The 21606-nt window shown below is 40.2% G+C and overlaps 1 protein-coding gene across 3 annotated transcripts in view; it reads left to right on the top strand.

Moving 5' to 3' along the window:
• Nucleotides 1–21606, top strand: part of MCTP2 (multiple C2 and transmembrane domain containing 2) — a 190683-nt gene that overhangs the window by 52273 nt on the left and 116804 nt on the right. For 2 of the 3 annotated variants that reach the window (XM_060170522.1, XM_060170520.1), the window contains exons 8-10: nucleotides 7364–7528; nucleotides 9798–9928; nucleotides 19277–19463. In XM_060170522.1, the coding sequence (XP_060026505.1) occupies nucleotides 7364–7528; nucleotides 9798–9928; nucleotides 19277–19463 (483 nt within the window). The remainder of the gene's footprint in view (nucleotides 1–7363; nucleotides 7529–9797; nucleotides 9929–19276; nucleotides 19464–21606) is intronic. The other variant, XM_060170519.1, reaches the window with a different exon arrangement.

Below are 21606 nucleotides of genomic sequence, written 5' to 3'. Positions count from 1 at the left end.
AGGCAGTCTCAGAAAGGTGGAGTTAGTAGTAGCAGTGTTTTGCTGAGGTTGGTCTTGAACCCGGAGAGCTGTCTGTTGCATGGGCCAGCGCCTCCTTTCTCTACTGGCTTGTCCACTTGGGCTTTTTGAAGTGTGCCATTCTCAGCCTCATCACCCAGCAGCCCCCTGTGATGGGATGCTGGTTGGGTCTTGTGACTATACGCTGTCTTGCCAGGGGGTGACGTGGCATCCTTGTCAGTTGTGACCCCACCCATAGGCTGCTGCCCCGGGGGTGGCTGTGTCTGTGGGTTAGCTGTCTGGCCAAATGAGTGAAGTCTGGGAAGTCTCAGCAAATTATTGTGGTTGTGCTTTTGACTTTGATTCAGTTATACAGGTTGACCTTGTCAATATTGCTTCTAACACGTGGGCCAAGTTCACTGAAGACCTCATTGCAGGTTGAAGCACTTTGCAGGGCTGGGACTCCGGTGGCTTTAGAAGTGTGGTTTTAGCATATTTAGCTCCTGTAGGAGCTAGTTTAATGTGGAGGAACTTAAATTGAAAGAGGACAGTCAGAGAACTTGGAGGGAAGCTCTGTCTGTCCGTCTGCCTATCTATCTATCTATCTACCTGTCTGTCTATCTATCTATCATCTACCTATCTATCCAACTACATATCATGATGTGCTTTGTGACCAGAGCCCAGGTAAGAACCAGGAGGAAGTTTGGATGATTGTTTTGTCTGTCCTATAGTTTTGGGTTGAGAAGAAGCTGCTCAAACTGGAAGAGATGCCACTCCTCCCACCTTACTGGTAAATGCCCTCTGTCACTGTACCTTTCTCTAGGTGGACCCATGTCCCTTCTTTCGCTATAAGCCCAGGAAGTAGCACAAGCAAAACCCCTTGCAAGAAGTGTGGTCCATTTGTAGAACTAAACTGAAAGTATTGTGCCTGGACCACTTTCCCAATTAATAGAATGCTTTTTGTTTGGTTGGTTCCTTTTCATTTTGAGACATTCCTAACTCAAATGCCCACCCTTAGTAATACCTTTTACTTTTTTGTTTTCTTGGTTAAATTTGAAGGATTGGAGAATGGTATACCCCAAACAGCCATATACATCCATATACCTATCTATCTCATCTATATATCTACCTAATTTATTTGTCTGTCTGTCTGTATGCCTATCTCGCTTTCTACCTACCTACATGCCTGCCTGTCTATCTAGAAGTGACACTGCACGGGCACACGTCTAAATATCTTAACCCCGATGCTTCTACTGCCTTGTTTTGAAGTCTAGGTCAGCATCACCCTGAGCAGAATGGTTTCTAGAGGCTTTCCTCATTTCTGTGGGCTTCAGTCACGCTCAGGTAAGACCTTGGATCTGTTAGAACTCTCAAACCTTGTGTGTCTCCAGCCCAGAAGAACAGAGCCACTTCCTTCCTAAACTTTGCATCAGATCTCTCCTCTCAGTGACATTAGGTTCAGTTTTGGCCAAAAAAAAAAAAAAAAAAAGCCTCTCACTACTGAGCACATACTATATTGTCAGGAACACTGTCCTGAGAATTCGGAGACAAGAGTTGGCCATCATAACTGATAAGGGATTAGGAGAGGTGAGAGTGAGGAGGTGGGGATATTCAGAGACTAGGCCCTTATCTTGGCTTTACAGGTGGGTGGGGTGGATTGAAGGCTGGGGACCGAGAAAGCTGGAGTGAATCTCACCAGATGAGAAGGAGGAGGAAGTGAATTGAGACAGGACATTTATAAAATAATGTGGTGCATGGCAAGTGCTCTGAATTCTTTGTTATCAGTTCCAAAGGAGAGCCCCTGGGCCAACACCATCAGCGCCACCTGGACATTTTCTGAAATGTGGATGTTGGGCCTCCATTTCAGGCCTCTGAGATCAGAAACTCTGGAAACGGGGCCCAGCCATCTTTTAGCAAGGCTTCCAGGTGATTCGGAAGCATAGTGATGTTTGAGAGCCACTGGTGAGGGTTAGGGTATGGCGTGGGATGCTAGGGAAAGTAGGAGGCAAAGCCAGGGATGTTAGAGGGGCAGGCCTTGTAGAGCAGTGGGGAGCACTGCTAAATCTTAGGTTTGTCTGGGATTAGGGTGAGGCAGGTGAGGCGCCTGGGGTGTAAAACGTGAGAAGGCACTCGGGCTCAGGGGCCAGCCCTGCCCTTGCAGAAGACTGAGAAGTGAGCACCTCCTTAAATGTTTCACCCCGAATGCCTCACTTGCCTCACCCTAGTCCCAGTCTCGTATAGGGGTGCCCTTAACCTATTTTAAGTGAAGGAGAGACATAGAAATACGGAACACAGACATGAAGGCCCGCAGGATGACCCATGTGAATCAAGAAATACTAGTCGATGAATATTATCGTATATGAGCCCAGCATTTAATATTGAGCTTTCTAGAGGTCAGGGCAAAAAGGAAAACCTTGTTGAATCACATGGCCTTCATTTCCCCCCCCCCTCAGTCCAGACCCTGAGAATCATTGGGTATTTATGGACTTTATCAATTTTTAGAAATCTTCTCTTAGTCTAATTTTTATTTTTAAGTTCAAACATGGAGTGAGGATATTCCCTTTTAATTAAAAAAAATTAATATAATCCTTTTAGAGCTAACGTCTTTGTGCACACAGATTATTCATATCCTTGGGACTGTGAAATAGTTTTCATCTATAAATATAAATCTCATCTTTCATGTCCATTCCCCTGTGGGAAATTTAAAAGGCTTCCTTTATATCCTATGCAAAAATGTTTGTGTAGTTCTAGGAGAATTTATGCCTACAGGGTTCTCTTCAGATGATATAAGGAGCTGTCGAGTAGCAGCTTTCTGGAAGCCTGTTGCATGAACGTATGGATCTTCTCATGTCATGCTATAAAGGCTGTTGACAATGAGAAGTAGTTTTACATATTGAAAAAGCTTGGAAGGAATATTTCAGGGAAACCTTTTATAGACTGAATGTTCTTCCTTAGTTTTTCTAAGCATTGCCAACATAGTTGGAATCTTGCTTTACTCCTCATTTTGCTTACAAAGTTAGTTCCTTTCTTTTTTTTCATGCATTTGTCTCCTTGACTCCCTACTTTCTCACAATGACTCAGGAAAAATAATTAATGAGAGTCAAAATAAGATGGATTGGCAACATCGGAACACATACTTTTAAATCTCCATCACTGAGATGATCTAAAAGGTACCCATACAGTAATTGGCAGCAGTAAGGTAGGCCTAGTACAAAAACCTTGTAAAAACATTTTCTCAATGCCCCTATTTTTTTTTAATATTTATTTATTAATTTATTTTGCTGCACCAGGTCTTAGTTGCAGCATGCAGACTCTCAGTTGTGGCATGCATGTGGGATCTAGTTCCCTGCCCAGGGATCAAACCCTGGGCATTGGGAGCACGGAGCCTCAACCATTGGACCTCCAGGGAAGTCCCACCCCTATTTTTAATTTTAATTTTTTTAATGTTTTGGTGTTTTTTTGTCACCCAAGGGAGTTCTTTGAATTCTTACCCCGTGGTATTGGTCAGCATAGTTAGTTATGGACTGTGGCATCACTGAATATAACATTGCTTTTGATAACTGCAGGCTATGGCCCCAGCTTCTGGACTCTGTGCCCTCCTATCAGGATCCTTCTTTACTTCTGACCTCTCTGCTATTCTCCCTGGCTTGGGACGGACAGGAGGCATTGAGCTGACAGGTCCACTATCCCAGGGTTTCCTTTGTAGCCACACTGGGAATCAGGGTACTGGAGTCCACATTGCTGTCTTCACAGCATGCCACTTGGCCAAAATCCTCAAATAATGCATGTTGCCAAGCTGCAATCTGCTTTTTATGTCCCAGGAAGGAAAATCTATTCACTGTTTTGAGAGTCTATTCCTAGATCAAAAACTCCTGAGAATTCTGCACCTGTTGGAAGTGAGCAGACGCTCCACAGCCTATACTTTCAGTCTTTCTCCCTTTCTTCCCTTCCTTCCTGTGAAATTTTCGTGACCTGGAAGCATATTAATGTTTTGGAATCTGTTTCATTTTTACAAAAGCTAGTATGTTTTAAAGTTAAATATCACACCTTGTTTTCACTAGTCATAACTAAGTTGCATGTTTCAAAAGAAAGTCACTTTTTCTGGGTGTGGATTTGGTGGGGTGAGGGCCAAGGAAGAGAGCCTATGAATGAATCCACGTAGAAATAGTAAAAGGTTCTGATCTTCTGGGAGGCAGGAGAAAAATAACAAAACCCTGATGTACTATATTTTATCCATTATGTCTGCTGAGAAATTAGGGTCGGGACCCAGAAGCTTTGCTCTATCTCCTGGTGTTTGTTTCAGCTCAGGTGGGGTGGGTTTCTCCTTTTGATGGGTCATTTCCTTCTCTGCTTTCACATTCCAAGCTGCATTAAGATGACAAATTTCACATATAGGGCTCGGGCACGGTCATGAAAACCTGAGCTATTGAGCTAACAGAGTGAGTGCGGAGGAGTCGATTTATGGTGGGGAGAAAGGGAGCTTTTGACAAGCACAAAAGATTTGGATAGCCCAGATCTGCATCAGAGCACACATGGGATGGCCCGGATGCCGCCCACAACCACAGACCCTGCTCTTAAGCCTCATCACAAGTCTCAAGGGTGGAAGAGAAATGCGAAAGTAGTTAAGAAACATCTTTAAAGCTCATACTCATATCCTAGACTGCATCGCTCGCAAGTGAAACTTTTTTTGGACATAACCTTATAGTGGGCTTTGCAGAAATACTTAGGGTGAAATAAGTAGGCTAATGGTCCTGTGTCCTTTTCTATCTGTGAACTGTGCAATAAATACTTCTCTTTTCCTACCCCGCTTTTAGTAAGGAAAAAAAAAAATCTTGGACAGCAAAGAGCAAGTCCATCACATCAAACATGACTGTGTTAAATACTAAAATGTTCAAAGTCCGACTGAGATAGATAAAAGCTTTGATGGAAAGTGGATATTTCCCAGGGACATTGCAAGCAATAATCCAGATGTTAGAGTGTAACGCAACGAGTGTCCGTGGATAGATCAGGAGCTCCAGCCAAGCCGGGCCTGATGTAGGCCTTTGCCTTGCCCTCCCATGCTGTTCTGCCATATGGAACCTATCTCTGGGCCCCCTTAATAACCAGCTTTGGATTCCATTTTCACAGAGCTCATAGAGCTAAGTGGGACTGTTTTATGGACAAGTTAGAAGCCTTTCCAAGATAAACATCCAATTTGAAATTAGGACATACCAAGCCGCAAAATTATTTTAGGGCATATTTCATGGAAGCACTGCCATTTTTCTTAGGCAATTGCCAGACTGTAGGATGCCCTTTGATCCCTTGTGGACATTACTCCCTTCTTTATAAAAAGGATTTTGAAATAGTTGCAGTGTTTAGGGAGGAATATATCTGTCGGAACTTTGAAGCATAGCCATGGGACAGGTCATGCTTCAGCTTGTTGGTTGGCAAGTCGAACTTTAAGAAGAAAAAAACATAAAAAAGGAAAGTGCAGCAGGATATATGAATCAAAATCTCATTTTCTTTTTAAAGATAGAAATGTTCAGCCCGTGTGCTTACTAAGCTAGAGAATGTATTAAGTGTACTACATCTGTATGCACACATATAGATTATATACATATTTATATATGTATCTGTCTATATATTGTGATGGTGTGCATTGTTTTTAGCAAATATAAAATTACTTAACTTTATTTCCTACACCTTCATTATTGAATATATTCTGTCCACAACCCAACTGCAAATAGAAGTTAGAGAAAGAAGTGTTCATGTTTTCCAGAGGAGAGGGTTTTTTTCTTTTTTAAAAAAATTACTTATTTTCCCATCTCCCTTTCCTGCTCTGTTTCAGCACCTCCAAACCCCTGTGTGTATGTGTGCATTTGTGTGTGTGTGTGTGTGCATTTGTGTGAATTCCAATTTCAAGAGAAAAGCAACACAGATATGAAGTTGGGAGTACAGATTTCCTTAAAAGTATTTTGTTTAAGGAAATCATAAAAGGATCCAAACACTTGGCGTTATTGCATCATTTATTAAGGGTGGTGGAGTGACGTGTGTTGGATGAGGTAAGCTGGCATGTAATTAACATGGCACTGACATACTGTGTGTTGTGATAAATTGTGACTAACTGGTCATCAAACCGAGCAAATTGATGCCTAAATGATCTCGAAGATAGAGTGAGCAGATGACAGGAATGAATATATAGTGTTAGAAATTCATTGCTTTACTATGATCCTCGACACCGTCTACCTTCTTCAGCCCATTTATTTCTCCCTCAAATCAAGCCGTCCACACTCTGTGCCATTTCACTTATTGAACGGAGAACGTGAATGAACTCCGCAGCCTGGACTGCATGCAGCCTGCAGATCGTGTCGGGGATCCTCACTCAAACAAACTAACTAACCATAAAAAGACACTGTTGAGACCTTCAGGGCATTTAACAGTATTAAAGGAATGATGGTTACTTGTGTTGAGTGTGATCATAGCATGGTTCTTATGTAAAAACAAACAAGGATTTTGCTTTCAAATATTTCAGGCAGAAAAAAAAAATAGTGAAAGGATAGGTGAAATAAGGTTGACAAAATGTCGAATCTGATAAATAAGCACATGGAGGTTTGTTGTTCTATCTTTGTGTGTGTTCGAAAATTTACATAATGGAAATTAAAGTGTGCTTGGCCTCTTTATAATTTAATAATAGGGGATATTTGCCTTTTTCTATGTTCTGTTTAAGGTGTGTGTGAGTAATACAATGTAGAAAAGGAAACAAAAATAAGGTAACAAGTTACTGAACCCCTACTGGGTCCCAGCCATGGGGCTGTGTTCTTTACGCAGCCTTCCCTCTGCAAAGCTCATTTGGCTGGCTAGCCGATTACAGGCTATATCTGGAGTTGTGAATCTCACAGTGGTGTTAGGCTTTTTAGTCGTAGCCCAAGGAATAAAGGGAAGTGGGGACAGATTCAAGTGTGAAGGATAAATTCAAAACCATAATTTCTAAATGCCCAGAGGTATTTTGTTTCCCTGAAAAGTAGTGCCTCGTTCTTATATCTCTATTTCCCAGAATGCCTTTCTTCCCTTCCTACTATTAAAATAGCCAAAGGCCCAGCTGAAGGATTGCTACCAAAGAGCACATCTAGGTGGGAGTACAGGCCAGTGCCAAATGCAAGTGTTGTTCGAATTTGTGCTTTGCTATATGTTTCAAGTCCAATGCTTGAGAAGGAAGTCACATAACTGTGATTGCAGGTTTGCAAAGCCAGTGAAGAATATTAACACTTTTACCAGGCAGGGAGTGCTATTTCTAATCAAATATTGAAAGCTGGAATTCCTCTGATCACCAAAGTCACACTCAAGAATTATCAGCGAGTTTATATGTTATCTTTATTTTTTGCTTTAGTCCTCTTTGATACGCAACCTCCGGCTCTCAGAGTTCTTGAAAAAGAACCAACTCTGGAATGGGATTATAAGTATAACTTTGTTGGAAGGAAAGAATGTCTCAGGAGGAAGCATGACAGAGATGTTTGTCCAGTTAAAACTAGGAGATCAGAGGTATAAAAGTAAGGTAAGTTCTGTCAGTTCCTTAAGGAGAACAATATCTTTAAGATTAAAACAATGGAAAAAAATATTTTCCCACTCTAAACTTCACAAGAACAGAATTTATTTTTAACCCTCCTAACTGTATTAGGAGCAACCCAGAAAACAAGATAATTGTATAGGTGCAGTCTATTAATATGGATATTTGATCGCTTAGTATAATCTATTTTAATATACTAAACTAAAGCTAGAGAAAGCTTATTAAATAATAGGTTTGAATGCATGGCTTATTTTTGTTTTGAAAATAAGCAAACTGTGTTTCAGAGAATGAGGGAAAAGGATTACTAAATGCTTTCAACATCGTATAAAAATAAAATGGTATAATATGTTATAGTTGGATTAAAATATTTGAGTTAACTAAACATGTTTTCAAAATTATGTACTCCGGGCTTTCTCTAACTTGTTGGTATGAACACTAAAAATAGACATCTAGTGCTGCTGGGGGTTTTTTTGCTGTGATTTTTTTAAACTATCTAAAAAGTATTAAAAGTGATTTGTTTTGACCAAAGGTAATGGCTTTTTTTAGCCGTCTTTAAAAATCAATCATCTTACTCTGCTGATCCAACTTCCATTTAATTTTTAATCTCAGTAATTTGGTGTGGTTTTTATTTCAAAAACACTAGTCTCCAAACCATGGTAATTAATTAGTTTTACATAACTGTCAGACAGAAATATTTCCTATGTTTTATGGATTGAGGGAACTAGGGTACTTGAAAGTTAAGTCATTTGCCAAAAGCCACATAGGAAGAAAAACATCGGTGGAAGATTTTGAAAATAGGCCTGAGGATATTTGCAGTTTGGGCTTTTGAGTGTAGAGGACTTAACTGAAGCAGACTAGTTAGAAAATGATTTAGGGGGGCAAGAGGTTTTCTCTGCTGCACAATTTTCAGTGCAGAATCAAATATGAAATGTCATTTACTCCACAAGGAGTAGAGAATTGAAGCTCTTATTGAAGAATCGTTTATTATAAGAAATGCAAAAAATGGAAGACAAGTTACAGCAGAAATATACAGATAATTATTTTAACCAGGCAGTTTTAGGCTGTACCTCACAGTGAGTATATCCAGGATGACCACAGCTCTCCACTAAGATTCCTTTAATGATCCAGGGTCAGGGTAAGGATTTATAGAAAAATTATTCATCACTAAGCACACGTACCCTTTTAGACTAAGGGGAAGTGTAGAATTAGTCCAGTATCTGCTACGTTCCCCCTTGGGGAATATTGCACTTAATTTGTGGTCTAATAGGTTTTTTTTTCCTTCATGGTTTCAAAATGCCGTGATCTGATATATTTAAGCCCAATGATGATGAAAAACAGCGTAAATGATGTTACGTGATGTTGGCTGTAGCTGAGATCTGAGCAGTCCCTGTTTTCTCACACGGGGATATTTGGCCCCAGGATTTAATAGTTGGCCCTGAGGTCCTGATACTTAGTGGCCTGCGTTTTTGCTCACTTTTTATTCACAAATTGAATCTCTGTGTAATTGAAACAAAAATGAAAGTCCTGCCAATGAATCAAACACACAAGCAATTTGAAATCACTTTCGGAGAACACAGGAACACTTGTGGAGTTTTCAGACCATGCTTGTTAATTTTTAGGTTTGGCTGCAGTGGAATTTCATAGTCTTCCTCTCATTCTAGTGACGGGGTTCAGTAAACTTGGATTTAAAAATAGGCAGCGGCCTACAGGTTATGGGTTTCTCATGTAATGCATCTGACAGATGTTAATAATTAAGACCCCAGACTGTTAATTCATATAGTTCTTAAGCCAGCACTGAATGGATGTGCCAATAAAAATGTTACTTCCATTTGGTTAACCAATTAGTATCTTTCATAAGAGAGAACAACTGTAAAATGTCTATTGAAATATATAGAGAGCATATCTCAATAGTCATTATTGTATGTGTGTAAAAATATTATATAATAAATATATATATATCAAAAGTATGTGTTTTATATATATATAACATTTATGGTTTCTTTTGGGATAACAGTGTTTCTCCAAATTTGGCGGATAAATTAGTAAGTCTGGGGAGTCAGCTAAAAGAGTATGATGTTTTGCCAATTCCTGGAACCTTGAAGTCCCTTTCGTTTCCAAAAAGAAAAGTTTAACTTTATAAGAGCAATCATAACCATAATTATGATCTCCTGCTGTTTAGAAATGAAATGAATGTGTAGTTGCTGTAGCAATGAATGCCATTTTAAGAAAATAAATAATATAACTGCATGTTTTCTAGACACTGTGTAAGAGTGCAAATCCGCAGTGGCAGGAACAGTTTGACTTTCACTACTTCTCTGACAGGATGGGCATTTTGGACATTGAAGTGTGGGGAAAGGACAGCAAAAAGCACGAGGAACGTCTGGGCACGTGAGTCTGCTCTGCTTTTTAAACGGTGGGAGATGTGTCTGCATTGAGGCTGGTCTGAGGGAATATCTTTATCTGTTTGAGCTTAGAATAAAACCTCATATCCCCACCCCAAGGAGCCATAAGTTAGCTGGGCCCTAACCTGGGGAAAGTTTTTTCATTTTTTTAATTTAGTATTGATTACAACAGAAGAAAATTGTATGTGCCAGGAAGTCTCTAAAGAAAGATAATGTACCATCTCAGACTCTTTGGGAAATGTTGGTATAAGTGTCCAATGCACCCTATGATTTGGGTTTTGCTACTTAGTGAAATACCATATAATTTAGTAACACTGTGAAGCTGGGTGTCCCAAATTGATGGAAACTTGTCAGTGTCCTTGATGAACTTTGTGGCAAATCATAATGAAATCTATTGAGGCCAGATTTGTTTTATTTCTTTACTTTGGACCTTCCCAACTTAATTGAGGGGCTCACTCGTACATAATAAAAAGTAGTGTAAGTACTATTGCTTCCTTATAGGATTGTAGTAAGAATAGTTAAATGCAATTGTGCCTGAACTGTGACTGCTCCAGTTTGAGCATGAAGGAGATGCTGGTGGAAGCGTGCATCTCTGATCTTTCTGATAGCCCTGCAAGTTCGTGGTATTATTTTTGTTTTATAGATGAGGAAATGGAGTGCAAAAGGTTTGCATACATCTTCGCTGTAGGCTTCAGAGCAGTGAGTGCGAGAGTCAGGATTCTGTGTTTTCAAAGACCAAGTTTTTCCCACCAAACCACTGCCTTTTGTTCAGCCCATATGCATACAGTTTGTCCACCAGTCCTAAGTATAAGCATTTAAAGGACTCTCAACGGCTGTTTGTGGGCTTTTTCAAACCAAGTTCTCTGGAACCCTGGGTTCAGGGAGATGCCTTGGGGTCACCTTGGAGAACGGGGGTCTCCTGAAACCAGAGCATCTCCACTTTTACCTGTGCTCTACATTGGTAGAGCTCCATTCGAGGGAAGAGTTTCCTGCTGAAAATGAAAGATTGAAAACACTCATCCAGTAGAACCCCTTCATTTTATAGATGAAGAAGTCCAGAGGCCCAGAGAAGTCATGTTTTTTCCGTCAGCAAGGAATTTAGGGGCAGAAATGGGATGAGCCCCAGCTAACCCGATACCTGATGCAGTGCTTTTTCTGTGTAAAACACTTAGCAGAGCCTGGTGCACGGAACGTCAGCTCTTTTTGCTGCCGTTACCCTGTCCCACCTCAGTGGCTCCTCCTAAGATAGACAGGTGGGAGTTTGGAGGCCATGGAACATTCCTCCCATGCTTCTCAGCAGAGGCACCTTGTCTCATGGGACGGCCGGGCATGTTCCAGGTGCCTAATAAACCTGGCCCTCACCCACCTGATGCCAGCTACATTCCCCAATTATCCTGTGGAAGACACACACACACATACTGACGGCTCATCCACACATGTCCAAACACCTGCTAGGAGAGCAGCACTGCTGACTGAGACATGGGTGCTTTTCCCTCCACGTGTCGTGGCCCTGGTTACATTGCTTTGCACAGCCCTCTCGTCCCCAGCTCTGTGCTGCTCTAGCAGGTAGTAGCCATGCTTCCTTGGAGATCTCCAGGGCCAGGTTTGTGTTTTGGGGTACCAAACTAGGTCATGTCACACTCTCCAACCCAGGAGAGAGGTCTTCCTGTGGTCAACCATTTGACAGATTTTGCCTGTCAGATGCCTTACTAGTCTCCCCCCAACCCTCTCCCCCGTGGGGTAACTGAGACACCTCAGAGTCTTGCCAGTGTCTCCCACCCTGGTCACCACCGTGACACCCCAGTGCCCTGCCAACACCCATGGTAGGAGGGTCAGAAACTTTGTGCTAGCCAGCAGAGCAGGAATAAGTCACGTAAATGCACAAATGCAGAGAACTCTGTGTCCCAAAGCGTTATCTGAATGGTGGGAATTTGGGCCCCCAGTGATGGATGGCCAGCGTGTTATTTTAGTAGGTGCAGAAAATAATGGCCTTTCATTCTGCATGTCATTGTGCTGTTATGTTTCTTTCACATAATAGGAAACGCTTTTCCAAATGAGTGTTAAGTTTCTTTACAGACACAAAGAATAATTGGAGATGTCCCTCTTATGCCATGTTTTGTCATTTATTATTTGAGCTATTTCCTGTTTGTAACTTAGATGTATACCTGCCCCAGTGGTCATTCTGTCCTTCCTTTTCATGGATTTTAAAGGATTTTTTTTTTTTTTTTTGTATCCTTTTCCTTTTTCCTCTCCTAAGGTACAAAAGATAACAAAAGTATCTCTTGGGAGTTGGCTACACAGCATTACCCTGAGTGAACTTCCAGGTGGGGTGAGACCTACCCTAAAATACATACTTCTTGTCAGAGTTAAAAGAGAGATTGTGCTGGCATATGCGTATCACAGACCTGTTACTTACCGTTCCTTCTTATTTGAAAATGTTCACTTATTGTTTTCCTGTTCTTTGTTGTAATTCTAAGCCTCAGTTATTTTATCTCCCAACTGTTGGGAAATAACTTTTTGCATGAGAAGGGTCTTTGACAATGTTGAATGAGTCATAACTGTCCTCAGACCTGTCTCATATTTTGTGTTTGGATAACACCTTGATGCTAGTAATTTAAAGTTCTGCACGGCCTAAGAAAGTCCTCTGCCGGGCAGTTTGATATGAGGGAAGGAACACCAGCCTTTGAGTTGTACTTCCTGGGCTGGCTGGTAACCACGGTGTTTGCTAGGTGCGTGACCTTGGGCAGTGATTTTGTGGTTTTCTGTTTGTGTAATGGCGTTTTCCACCAATTTGCAGGTCATCATGGCAGTTGGCAACAATGTCTCTTGTTGGTAGCTATTATTATTCCTATTAATTTTGAGATTTTTTTTCTGGATGGTAACTATAGATCCCCACAACATTTGCAACTAAAATTGTGTCATTTAAGTAACTGAAACACTAGTTAAAATTCAGCATATTTTTGTTTCTTCAAAACAGGAGAGACATTTTTTATATTTTTTGGTAGAAGTGAGCAGTGACTGTCTTCCAGGACATGGTGGGAAGGACATTCGTTGACTGGAGATCTGAGCAGTGTCAATTAGCCTGAACAATACTGGGTTTTGTAGCTGTGGACAGAAAGCTGGAGTAGTGGTCAGTTATGTGAAGAGAAATCACGTTGGCATTGGTGGGTTGCTGGCTTGGTGATGGTTCAGGCATGGCCCACCCCCGCCTGGTAACCAGCCTCCTCCAGGCTCTCCTGAGTCACGGGGAACTTTCTGAAATCCCTTCCACTGAGCCACAGGTAACTCCTGAGGAAGTCAGGGCTGGTAAGATGAAGGTGCTTGGGCAAACCCAACAGCCCTCCCAGACCAGGGTGCCTACACTAATTCAGCTGTTTATTCATGGACCAAAATAATCCAGTCTTTTGAGTCCATCGGTGGTCTAGAGACAGAATTTTTAGGGAGGAGTAAGAAATAAAGCTAAATATAACCTGCCCCAACTTTTAAACAAAATGGCAAGAGTAGAAATACAGATTAACCCCCTTGTCAACCTGTGCCATTTCAACATGATCGTATCATTTTCTTAAAGTATATTTTACATTTCCCTGTGATTCCGGAGATTAATTTGTCACAGAATATTCTAGACTTAATTTAGTTTGGAAACTTAAGAATGAGAATGCACAAGTTCATTTTAACTGGGCTGCCTCAGAGCCAATCGTCAGCCCCACGCGGTGCCTCAGAAAGTGGCTCTGACGTGCTACCAGTTTACTGGTGACTGTGGTGCAGAGGGGAATCAGGGCTAGAGGATTTCTTTGGACAGTCTGCACCCCATGTCGCTGATCTGCTCTTACAGCCAGGCATGACGCAGCCACCATTTTCTTCCTGTTCACCGCCTTCCTTAGCCTCTGAGATGTACAGCTTTTAAAACTCTAGCACCCTTTTCTTCCCCTTGCATTTAAGTGAAAAGCTGACCAGTCTATAATATAAAGCATAGAATTATGGTAATGAATAAGAGGTTAAAAGCTATCATGGCAAGTGGAACTTAAGCAGGTTTGGCTGACTGATATGGTAAAATTATGTGTTGAATTAAAACATTAAAATGCGGTGGGATTAATGGAGAAAGACAGGAACAGGAGGTCAGAAACAACGCTAAATCAGCACATTAACTGCCTGTGGGCCAGAGGGGCTGGCTTTAATATATGCAGAGAAAAAAAAAAGCTTGCAGAGGAAAAAAAGAAGTAATTTAGTCCTTGTTTCCTCCAGGTGAATAGAACCGCAGACTTTTCAATCTGGGAGGCACCTAGTATATATATTTATTTCCCCTTCTTTTTTTAGATAGGGGAGGAAATAGACACTACAGAATATTTGGTTGGTTAACAAAAAAAAAAAAACACTGACTTTATAATTTGGAGTTTTTGACTTGGAATTTTATTTTGCCACTGGGATGCATTTGTCCGTTCGTTCATTTTATTCAACAAATGTAGAGCACCTCGTGTATCAGACATCCTGCCAAGTGCTGGGGGTTCAGAGGTGGATCCTGTCCTCAGGCACTAGGTTGTGGACAGCGTCTTGGGGGTGGAAGGGCAGCTTCCTGGAAGAAGAGAGTCTAAGCTGAGACCTGTAACATGAGTGGTGGTTAGCCTGACAAGGAGGAAGAACTTTCCAGGAAGATGGGACCACATGGACAAAGGCTTAGAGAGGAGGGAGAACACATTCTGAGAAACTGGAAAGGAACGAGAAGGGTGGGTGATGTCATGCGATCAAACTAGAGAGGAAGGCAGGAGTGAGGTCACAAAACCATTGGATTCCATGACCTGCAGATGAACAGCAGCAGCTCCTGGCTAGACACAGATGCATTAGTGCTCTGCTACTTTATGTTCCTAATGCAAAGCTTGTTATCGTAGTGGAGCTCTTTCGGACTGAATGGTCTAAGTTCTGACTTCGGAATGAGGATTTCCTGGTCACCTAAGGGCCAGCGTGTAGCACCTGCTGAACGATGGTCCAAACACGGTCACCCCCCTTGCCTGTGGAGTCACACATGATGCCACGGGAATAGACCTAATTTGCTAGTGCTCATTACTCATGTGTTTTACGTGGATGCCCTGAGCACGTGTTTTCCACATTGTTTCCTCAGATAGAAGAATAGTTTTATAAGTTTTATTGCTTTATCGGTTTTTGTTAACAAACGTGTCTTTAGATATGTTGGCCGGAGTCTCGTGGGCCATGGTGAGTTAAAATTTATTTTTTCTTTTAAATTATTCTCAGGTCAGTATTTCTTGATACCTTTATCAATGCGTTTGTACTGTCAGCTACCAACCTGGGAAAAAATTTTTAAATACTTCCATTGCTATAATTCACCACGGCTGAATGACTGGCATTTCTCCAGGTTAGGGGCCAGCAAACTAGGGCCCATGGGCCAAATGCAGATGGCTGCTTGTTTTTGAGTAAAGTTTTATTGGAAAACAGCCTTGTTCATTTGTGTACATTGTCTATTACTGCTTTCATGCTACAAGAAGAGAGCTGAGTAGTTGCAAGAGACCAGGTGGCCAACAAACTAAAAACATATTTACTGTCTTGCCCTTCACAGAAAAAATGGTCTTAGTTCCTATCACTTATTAATATTGGTGTGGTTTTTAATGATCATTGGAACACTCATTATGAGAGCCCTTTAAACCACATATCTGAAAACTGAGGTTATTTTTCAAGCAAAATTTGCATCCATAGTAGTAAGCTCAGTTTTCATCAATGCTCATACAAGGCTGCCATTTGGGTAGAGCTTGGGAAGAAACTTAGGGGATACAAAATGGAAGAGAAAGAGAATATATAACAACACCTGTAAAATTCTGGAATCAATGAGTGAGCAAGTATTGTTTATAAGAATGAGAAGGAAGGGAGGAGGAGGTGTTTTGATTTGCCCAGGAAGCTGGGCTGGATCTCTTCTCCTAGGCATTCTTAGGGGCCAACCCTGCACTTTTCCCAGAACTGGTAACTAAACAGTTAACAGAAAGCCTTGGGAAAGAACAGCAGATTCTGTAGTGCTTCAGTAGCAATGAGAAAAAATGAAGAGACTGACCAAATTATTTCGTACTTTCTCAGGGTAGAATCTGGTACCCTATAGAAAATTAAGGAAGCAGCCCAGAGTCTCCTTTCAAGATTTTTTATATTAAACATGTCTTTGATGAATATATTTCAGAATGATTATATCTTAAAGATTTTAGAGTATTTATCTTTACTTGAAACTAAAGAAAGCCATTTAGTTCATATGATACTTAACCTTTCTTTAGAAGATTCAATGAGTATTGTGGTAAAAGTATTCTGAAATTCTGGAAGAAAAGTCCTTAATTTTTTTTTTTTCCTTCTACTGCTTTTGCTGATCATACAAGCTAGTTCCTAGCTTGGTGTTAATGTAAATATTTCTTCAGCCTCTGGCTAACCTCCCGAACATTCTGGTTCTCCTTCAGATGTGAGGATGAGCTGAAGCCATGGGGACTGAGGTTGAAACAGAGAAAAATGGGAGGCCTGGAGGAAAGGGTTTTGTATGAGATTCATTTCTTCTTACTCCCATCTTTCCTTCTGTCTTCCAGAATGTGAAAATGAATGGGGAAGCCAGGTGGATAGAGCAGTTCAGTTCTAGAAAGTCATCCTTAGAGCGGGCGGTTAACACTAGGGAGAAGGTAGCTTTACATTAATTCATAAAACTAAAGACATCAGTGTTTTAAGAATCAATTAATTCATGTGATGGGGCAGGGACCCTAAGAAACTGGGTCATAATCTATGTGCAGAAGGATCAAGGTTTAATTTTGATTGGCCTGATGCCTATGTATCAATTTAATTTGCTCTTTCAAGTCACTAAGAAAGTAAAAGTAAGTATTTGATTGAATTCACTCATTAGTTAACTGGGAATGTAGAATCCATTAAGTTTGTCCTGAAATCCCCCATCTGGTGTTTATGGGGCTCTTTTATCTAAAATAGGCAAGGCTATGTTTTGTGCAGGGTTTCTTTCTTCGTTATCGAAATAATCTTTAAAACTGGGATAGGTGGAAAAGTTTCACAGTGGGCAGAAATGACTGAAAAGTTTGTGAAAATGTGTAATTTCTGAGACAAAATTCAATATTTAGTTTGCATTTCATCTGAGATGTGATTCACACTTGTTTAAGTTAATAAACTGCTCTGTTCAAGTAAGCTGTGCCTTTGGACAGTCAGGAGGAGAGTGTGCAGAGTTACTGTAAATATGCTAATATTGCTCACAGTCTTTTTAGATGACTTTTTTAGAATTACTGTCAGGTCCATTTTGAATTATCCAAGAAAAAAATTATTATTTCCTCATTATACATCATTTTTGACTCCCAAACATTATTTGCTCTCAGAGATCCTGTAACTTTTCCTTTGTTCAGAAGATAAATAAAACCACCACCACAACAGAAAGGTAAACTTCAAAGGACAAAACTGCCATTATTAATGATATTAAAATGAATGTGTCATAAATAGGTTATTGCTACTTTGGACTAATGGAGGTGACCACCAGAGAAAAGTCTTACAAATTCGGATCATTCGTCTTTCCGTAAGAAAGAGGTTTATTAAATGAAAATGTATATAACAGTGGAAAATAATGCTTAGCAAAGTATTCCTAAGCAGATGAACTACTGCTATACTTGTTCAGAATTTGCGGGTACTTAGTTTTGTAGAAATGGCACAGTTAAAGCACTTGACATTTCTTTCTTTCCAAGCAAAATTAATTCCCCATTTACATACTTATGAAATATTTACTAACCCCTATTTTCACAGTAGTGAACTTTAACTTTGAAATATCCCTTATTGCACAGAAAAAAAGATTGTTTTGATTCAAATCATAGAGGGTTATTAAAAAAAATATATATATATATAAATGTGTTTCCAGTAGAAATACTTGATGAATTTATTACATGCAAAAGCTCTAATTGCCACCTCTTCTAGTAACTGGAATCGCTTTTGGTAATTAGGAAGTAAATACCCACATATATTTAATTTTATAGGTACATATCACTATTAAAATATTTTCTGTGGTAAAAGCTGGTATAGACCTTTAATATTGATGTTTTTTGGGGAAGGGATTGCAAGCTTTCTTTTAAATTTATTGAACTGGAACATTTTCCATATCCATGTGGCTCAAAATTGTCTTTGCTTTATATATAAAGTAAGTTTACCTATTTCCTATTATCTGCAAACTTACAAAGTCCATTGATGATTAAGGGTAAGAATCCATTCCTGTCAGACATTCTGAGGCCGTGCTTCCATTTTTAAATAATGTCTTGAATAGTCATCTTATTCAAAAACTAGAGATGGCAAATGAGAACGAAAAACACACACTACCCTCCCTCACTCCGCTCAGCCCTGCCTACCTCACCTACCTGCACATAAACAAAGCAAGTGTGGTCCAGGCAATCCCAGACTTTTCGTGTCAAAGCAAATAAATGGCTTAGCACCTCAGCGCCCCCCTTATGGGTGTTTGCTTCTGTATTTAAGTGTGTTTGAGGTTTTCAACATCGCCAGAACATTGACTGTTAAGAGGCGGAAAACATGCAATTTATAGCAGATGGGTGCAGCCTTTTCTGGCAGTGCCGCCAAAATGGGATCCATCAGTAGCACTTCACGCTCCATTTGTCTAACAGAAACCCACCTGGGGAAATCCTGTGGAACTATGCCTATTAGGAAAACACCTTAACACATTTCTTTAAATAAAAACTGGCCAGTCGGCATTAATCTAGAAGAAAGTGGTTTCTCCATTAACCCTCTCCAGCTTGCAAAGCTCCTATCTTTTCTTCCTTTTTTTTTGAACCAATGTCTCTTATTCTCTTTGCCGGTAGAAGACCAGCCAAGAGCAGCCCAGAGCAGCCTTCTAGAGCCGGCATCCATAGTGTTGAAACTTTGAAACTGTTTTCTTCCTCGTTCTTGATCTCATCGTTTCTCTGCAGACCTTATTTGTCAAAGATCTGCTGCTTCTCAGGTTCATTTGCCACTTTCTCCGCGCTGCCTTTTCTTTGTTTTTCCTTGATCACTTTCTCTCCTTCATTCAGGGTGTGTTAGGCTGGGATGGAGTGTTACCAGCCAGGGGAGCCCTTGCAACCTTCACTACTCAACCAGCCCATATATAAATGTGTTTCCAGTAGAAATACTTGATGAATTTATTACATGCAAAAGCTCTAATTGCCACCTCTTCTAGTAACTGGAATCGCTGGATTCTAGTAACTGGAATCGCCCATGCCCAGACAGCGTGAGGTTTCATGGGGAGGATGGAATGAAAATCAGGTGCTTTGGAGGTTCAGCAGCTGCCACGCGTTAATCTCTTTTCTGTCTCTGATTCCTGCAACTTCTCCAGGTGTAAAGTGGATATCTCAGCCCTCCCACTGAAGCAAGCCAACTGCCTGGAGCTGCCTCTGGAGAGCTGCCTGGGGACACTCTTGATGCTGGTCACCCTCACGCCCTGCGCGGGAGTCTCCGTCTCAGATCTGTGTGTGTGCCCCTTGGCAGATCCCAGCGAGAGAAAGCAGATCGCCCAGCGATTCGTGAGTGCTTTGCCTTGCTACACCCGCTCCCGACCCCCGCACCCACCCCCACTTCTAAGTTGAAACAAAGTCTATGAATTGAAAAACTGCCTCCAAAGAGATCTTTGTCCAAAGTTTAATGGTATGTCTCCTAAAACAAGACATCAGCCCTAGAGGTTAATGCATTAGTGAGAAGGTGACAGTAGATTAGAGTTTGCCTTCCTATTTTAAAAGCCAAAAGAAAGGTATTTGAGTTTTTAGTATCCTGGATCTCTTTGGAGAAAATTGAAATCCTCAAGGGGGCAAAAGGTTGTTTAGCATGTCTGTATATGTAAATAAGAATTTTATTTTACTTTTTATTTTGGAATATAGTTGATTTGCAATGTTGTGTTAGTTTTAGGTGTACAGCTAAGTGATTCAGTTATACGTACACATATATCCATTCTTTTTCAGATTCTTTTCCCATATAGGTTACTACAGAATATTGAGTATAGTTCCCTGTGCTATATAGTAGGTCCTTGTTGATTTTCTGTTTTACATATAGCAGTGTGTATATGTTAATCCCAAACTCCTAATTTATTTCTCCCCACCACGTTTTCCCTTTGGTAACCATAAGTTTGTTTTCCAAGTCTGTGAGTCTGTTTCTATTTTGTAAGTAAGTTCATTTGTATCATTTTTAGGAATTTTAATATAAGTTCACAAAAGCTGCTTTTTAAAAAAACAAATATTAATGTTTGCCATGTTGTAGATACTTTTCTAGAACCTCTTAAGATCAAGTGAGAAAGCGCTTGTGTCTCATAAAGCAAAGCCAAGCCGTAGACAGGCATGAAAGAAAGACTTATTCCATACTACCCTGGATAAGAGCAGTTTGTGATTTTTGCCTAAGTAGTTGCAATTTGCTTAAAAGACCACTCAGCATTTTTAAATCAAATGGCTTTGTCCTTGTCATTATTTTTTGTGCTCTGGCTTTCTAGGTGTCTTTATTTGCATTCTCGTTTTATTCCATCTTCTTTGTGAATCAATACATTTATTTTATTGCCACACACACGAAAGGCATGTTTTAGGAAAGTGGCATGGAAGTGAAGCAAAGATGAATACCTATTTAATGGGAATATTATTCTCAGCATAAACTTTAGTGCCTCCAGACTCCTTCACTGTGCAGGCGTATTGATTAATTGAATAAACCTTTATCTTCAGGAGTACAGAGCCTAGCCACACATCTTAATGACAACACAAGATTCTGCATGCAAGGTAGATGTACTCTAAAGAAGTTTTGACAAAATCCACTTTTAATATGCTCTTTGATGACTTTAGTTAAGCAAGTGAAAATAAAACACTTCCCCAAACTTTCCCATGGATAAATTGCACAATTTACCAAATTCATGAGGAGTGTCATGCATTTATAAGGTGACATTAGGTAAGATCATAATGACTGCTTTGAATAATGTCTCAGGATTCGAGGGATACTGATTGAAAAGAGATTTGAAAAGCCAGTAATCAAAATAAAAATATCAATTTTTTTTTTTTTTTTTTTTTAGCTAAGGAGCTGACCGGCATGCTAGAGGGAAAGATACTGTGTTACAAGACACAAGTTCCGGACCCCTGGATTTGTTTTTTAGGTTTTAAGAATAGATAATCTTCAAAGGCATTTTGCCTCTAAATTATGAAAGTACTTTATCTCAGATGTTTCCATTTTAGCTTAAACACTAGTTTTTCTTCTGTTTGTTTTTTTTAAGATTGAAAATACTGTTTGAAGAAACAACTTCCAAAAGTTCTTAGGAATGATGCTTCCTAAGGTTTACGTTAGGCAAACCTTAGCTATTATTAAGCTTTTGTTATTCTTTCCTGAAATGCCTAAATAACAAGGATTTTACTACCCTTCCATAAATCCCTGGGGTCCACTTACCACAGGTTTTTAGTTATCTAATGATGACGGAAATACTGTATCTAAAGGTCTGAAAGCAGCATCTTTTTCAGCAAACGTGTTTTGGAGGCATGCAAAGAGCATTTATTTGCTTACCTCTTATCTCATGCACAATTTCTAAAGAAGGCAATGTGCTTAGACATCTAAATATTTCTATACATGCTTAAGAATTATCAGTAGATATATTAGAGCTTTGGCACATGCAAACTAAAAATGAAAGTAAATGTGATTACAGAGCAG

The sequence above is a fragment of the Lagenorhynchus albirostris genome, chromosome 1 (assembly GCF_949774975.1).
Source record: "Lagenorhynchus albirostris chromosome 1, mLagAlb1.1, whole genome shotgun sequence".
NCBI lineage: Eukaryota > Metazoa > Chordata > Mammalia > Artiodactyla > Delphinidae > Lagenorhynchus > Lagenorhynchus albirostris.
The sequence above is the reverse complement of the archived record's forward strand: the minus strand, read 5'-3'. Positions and strand labels throughout refer to the sequence as shown.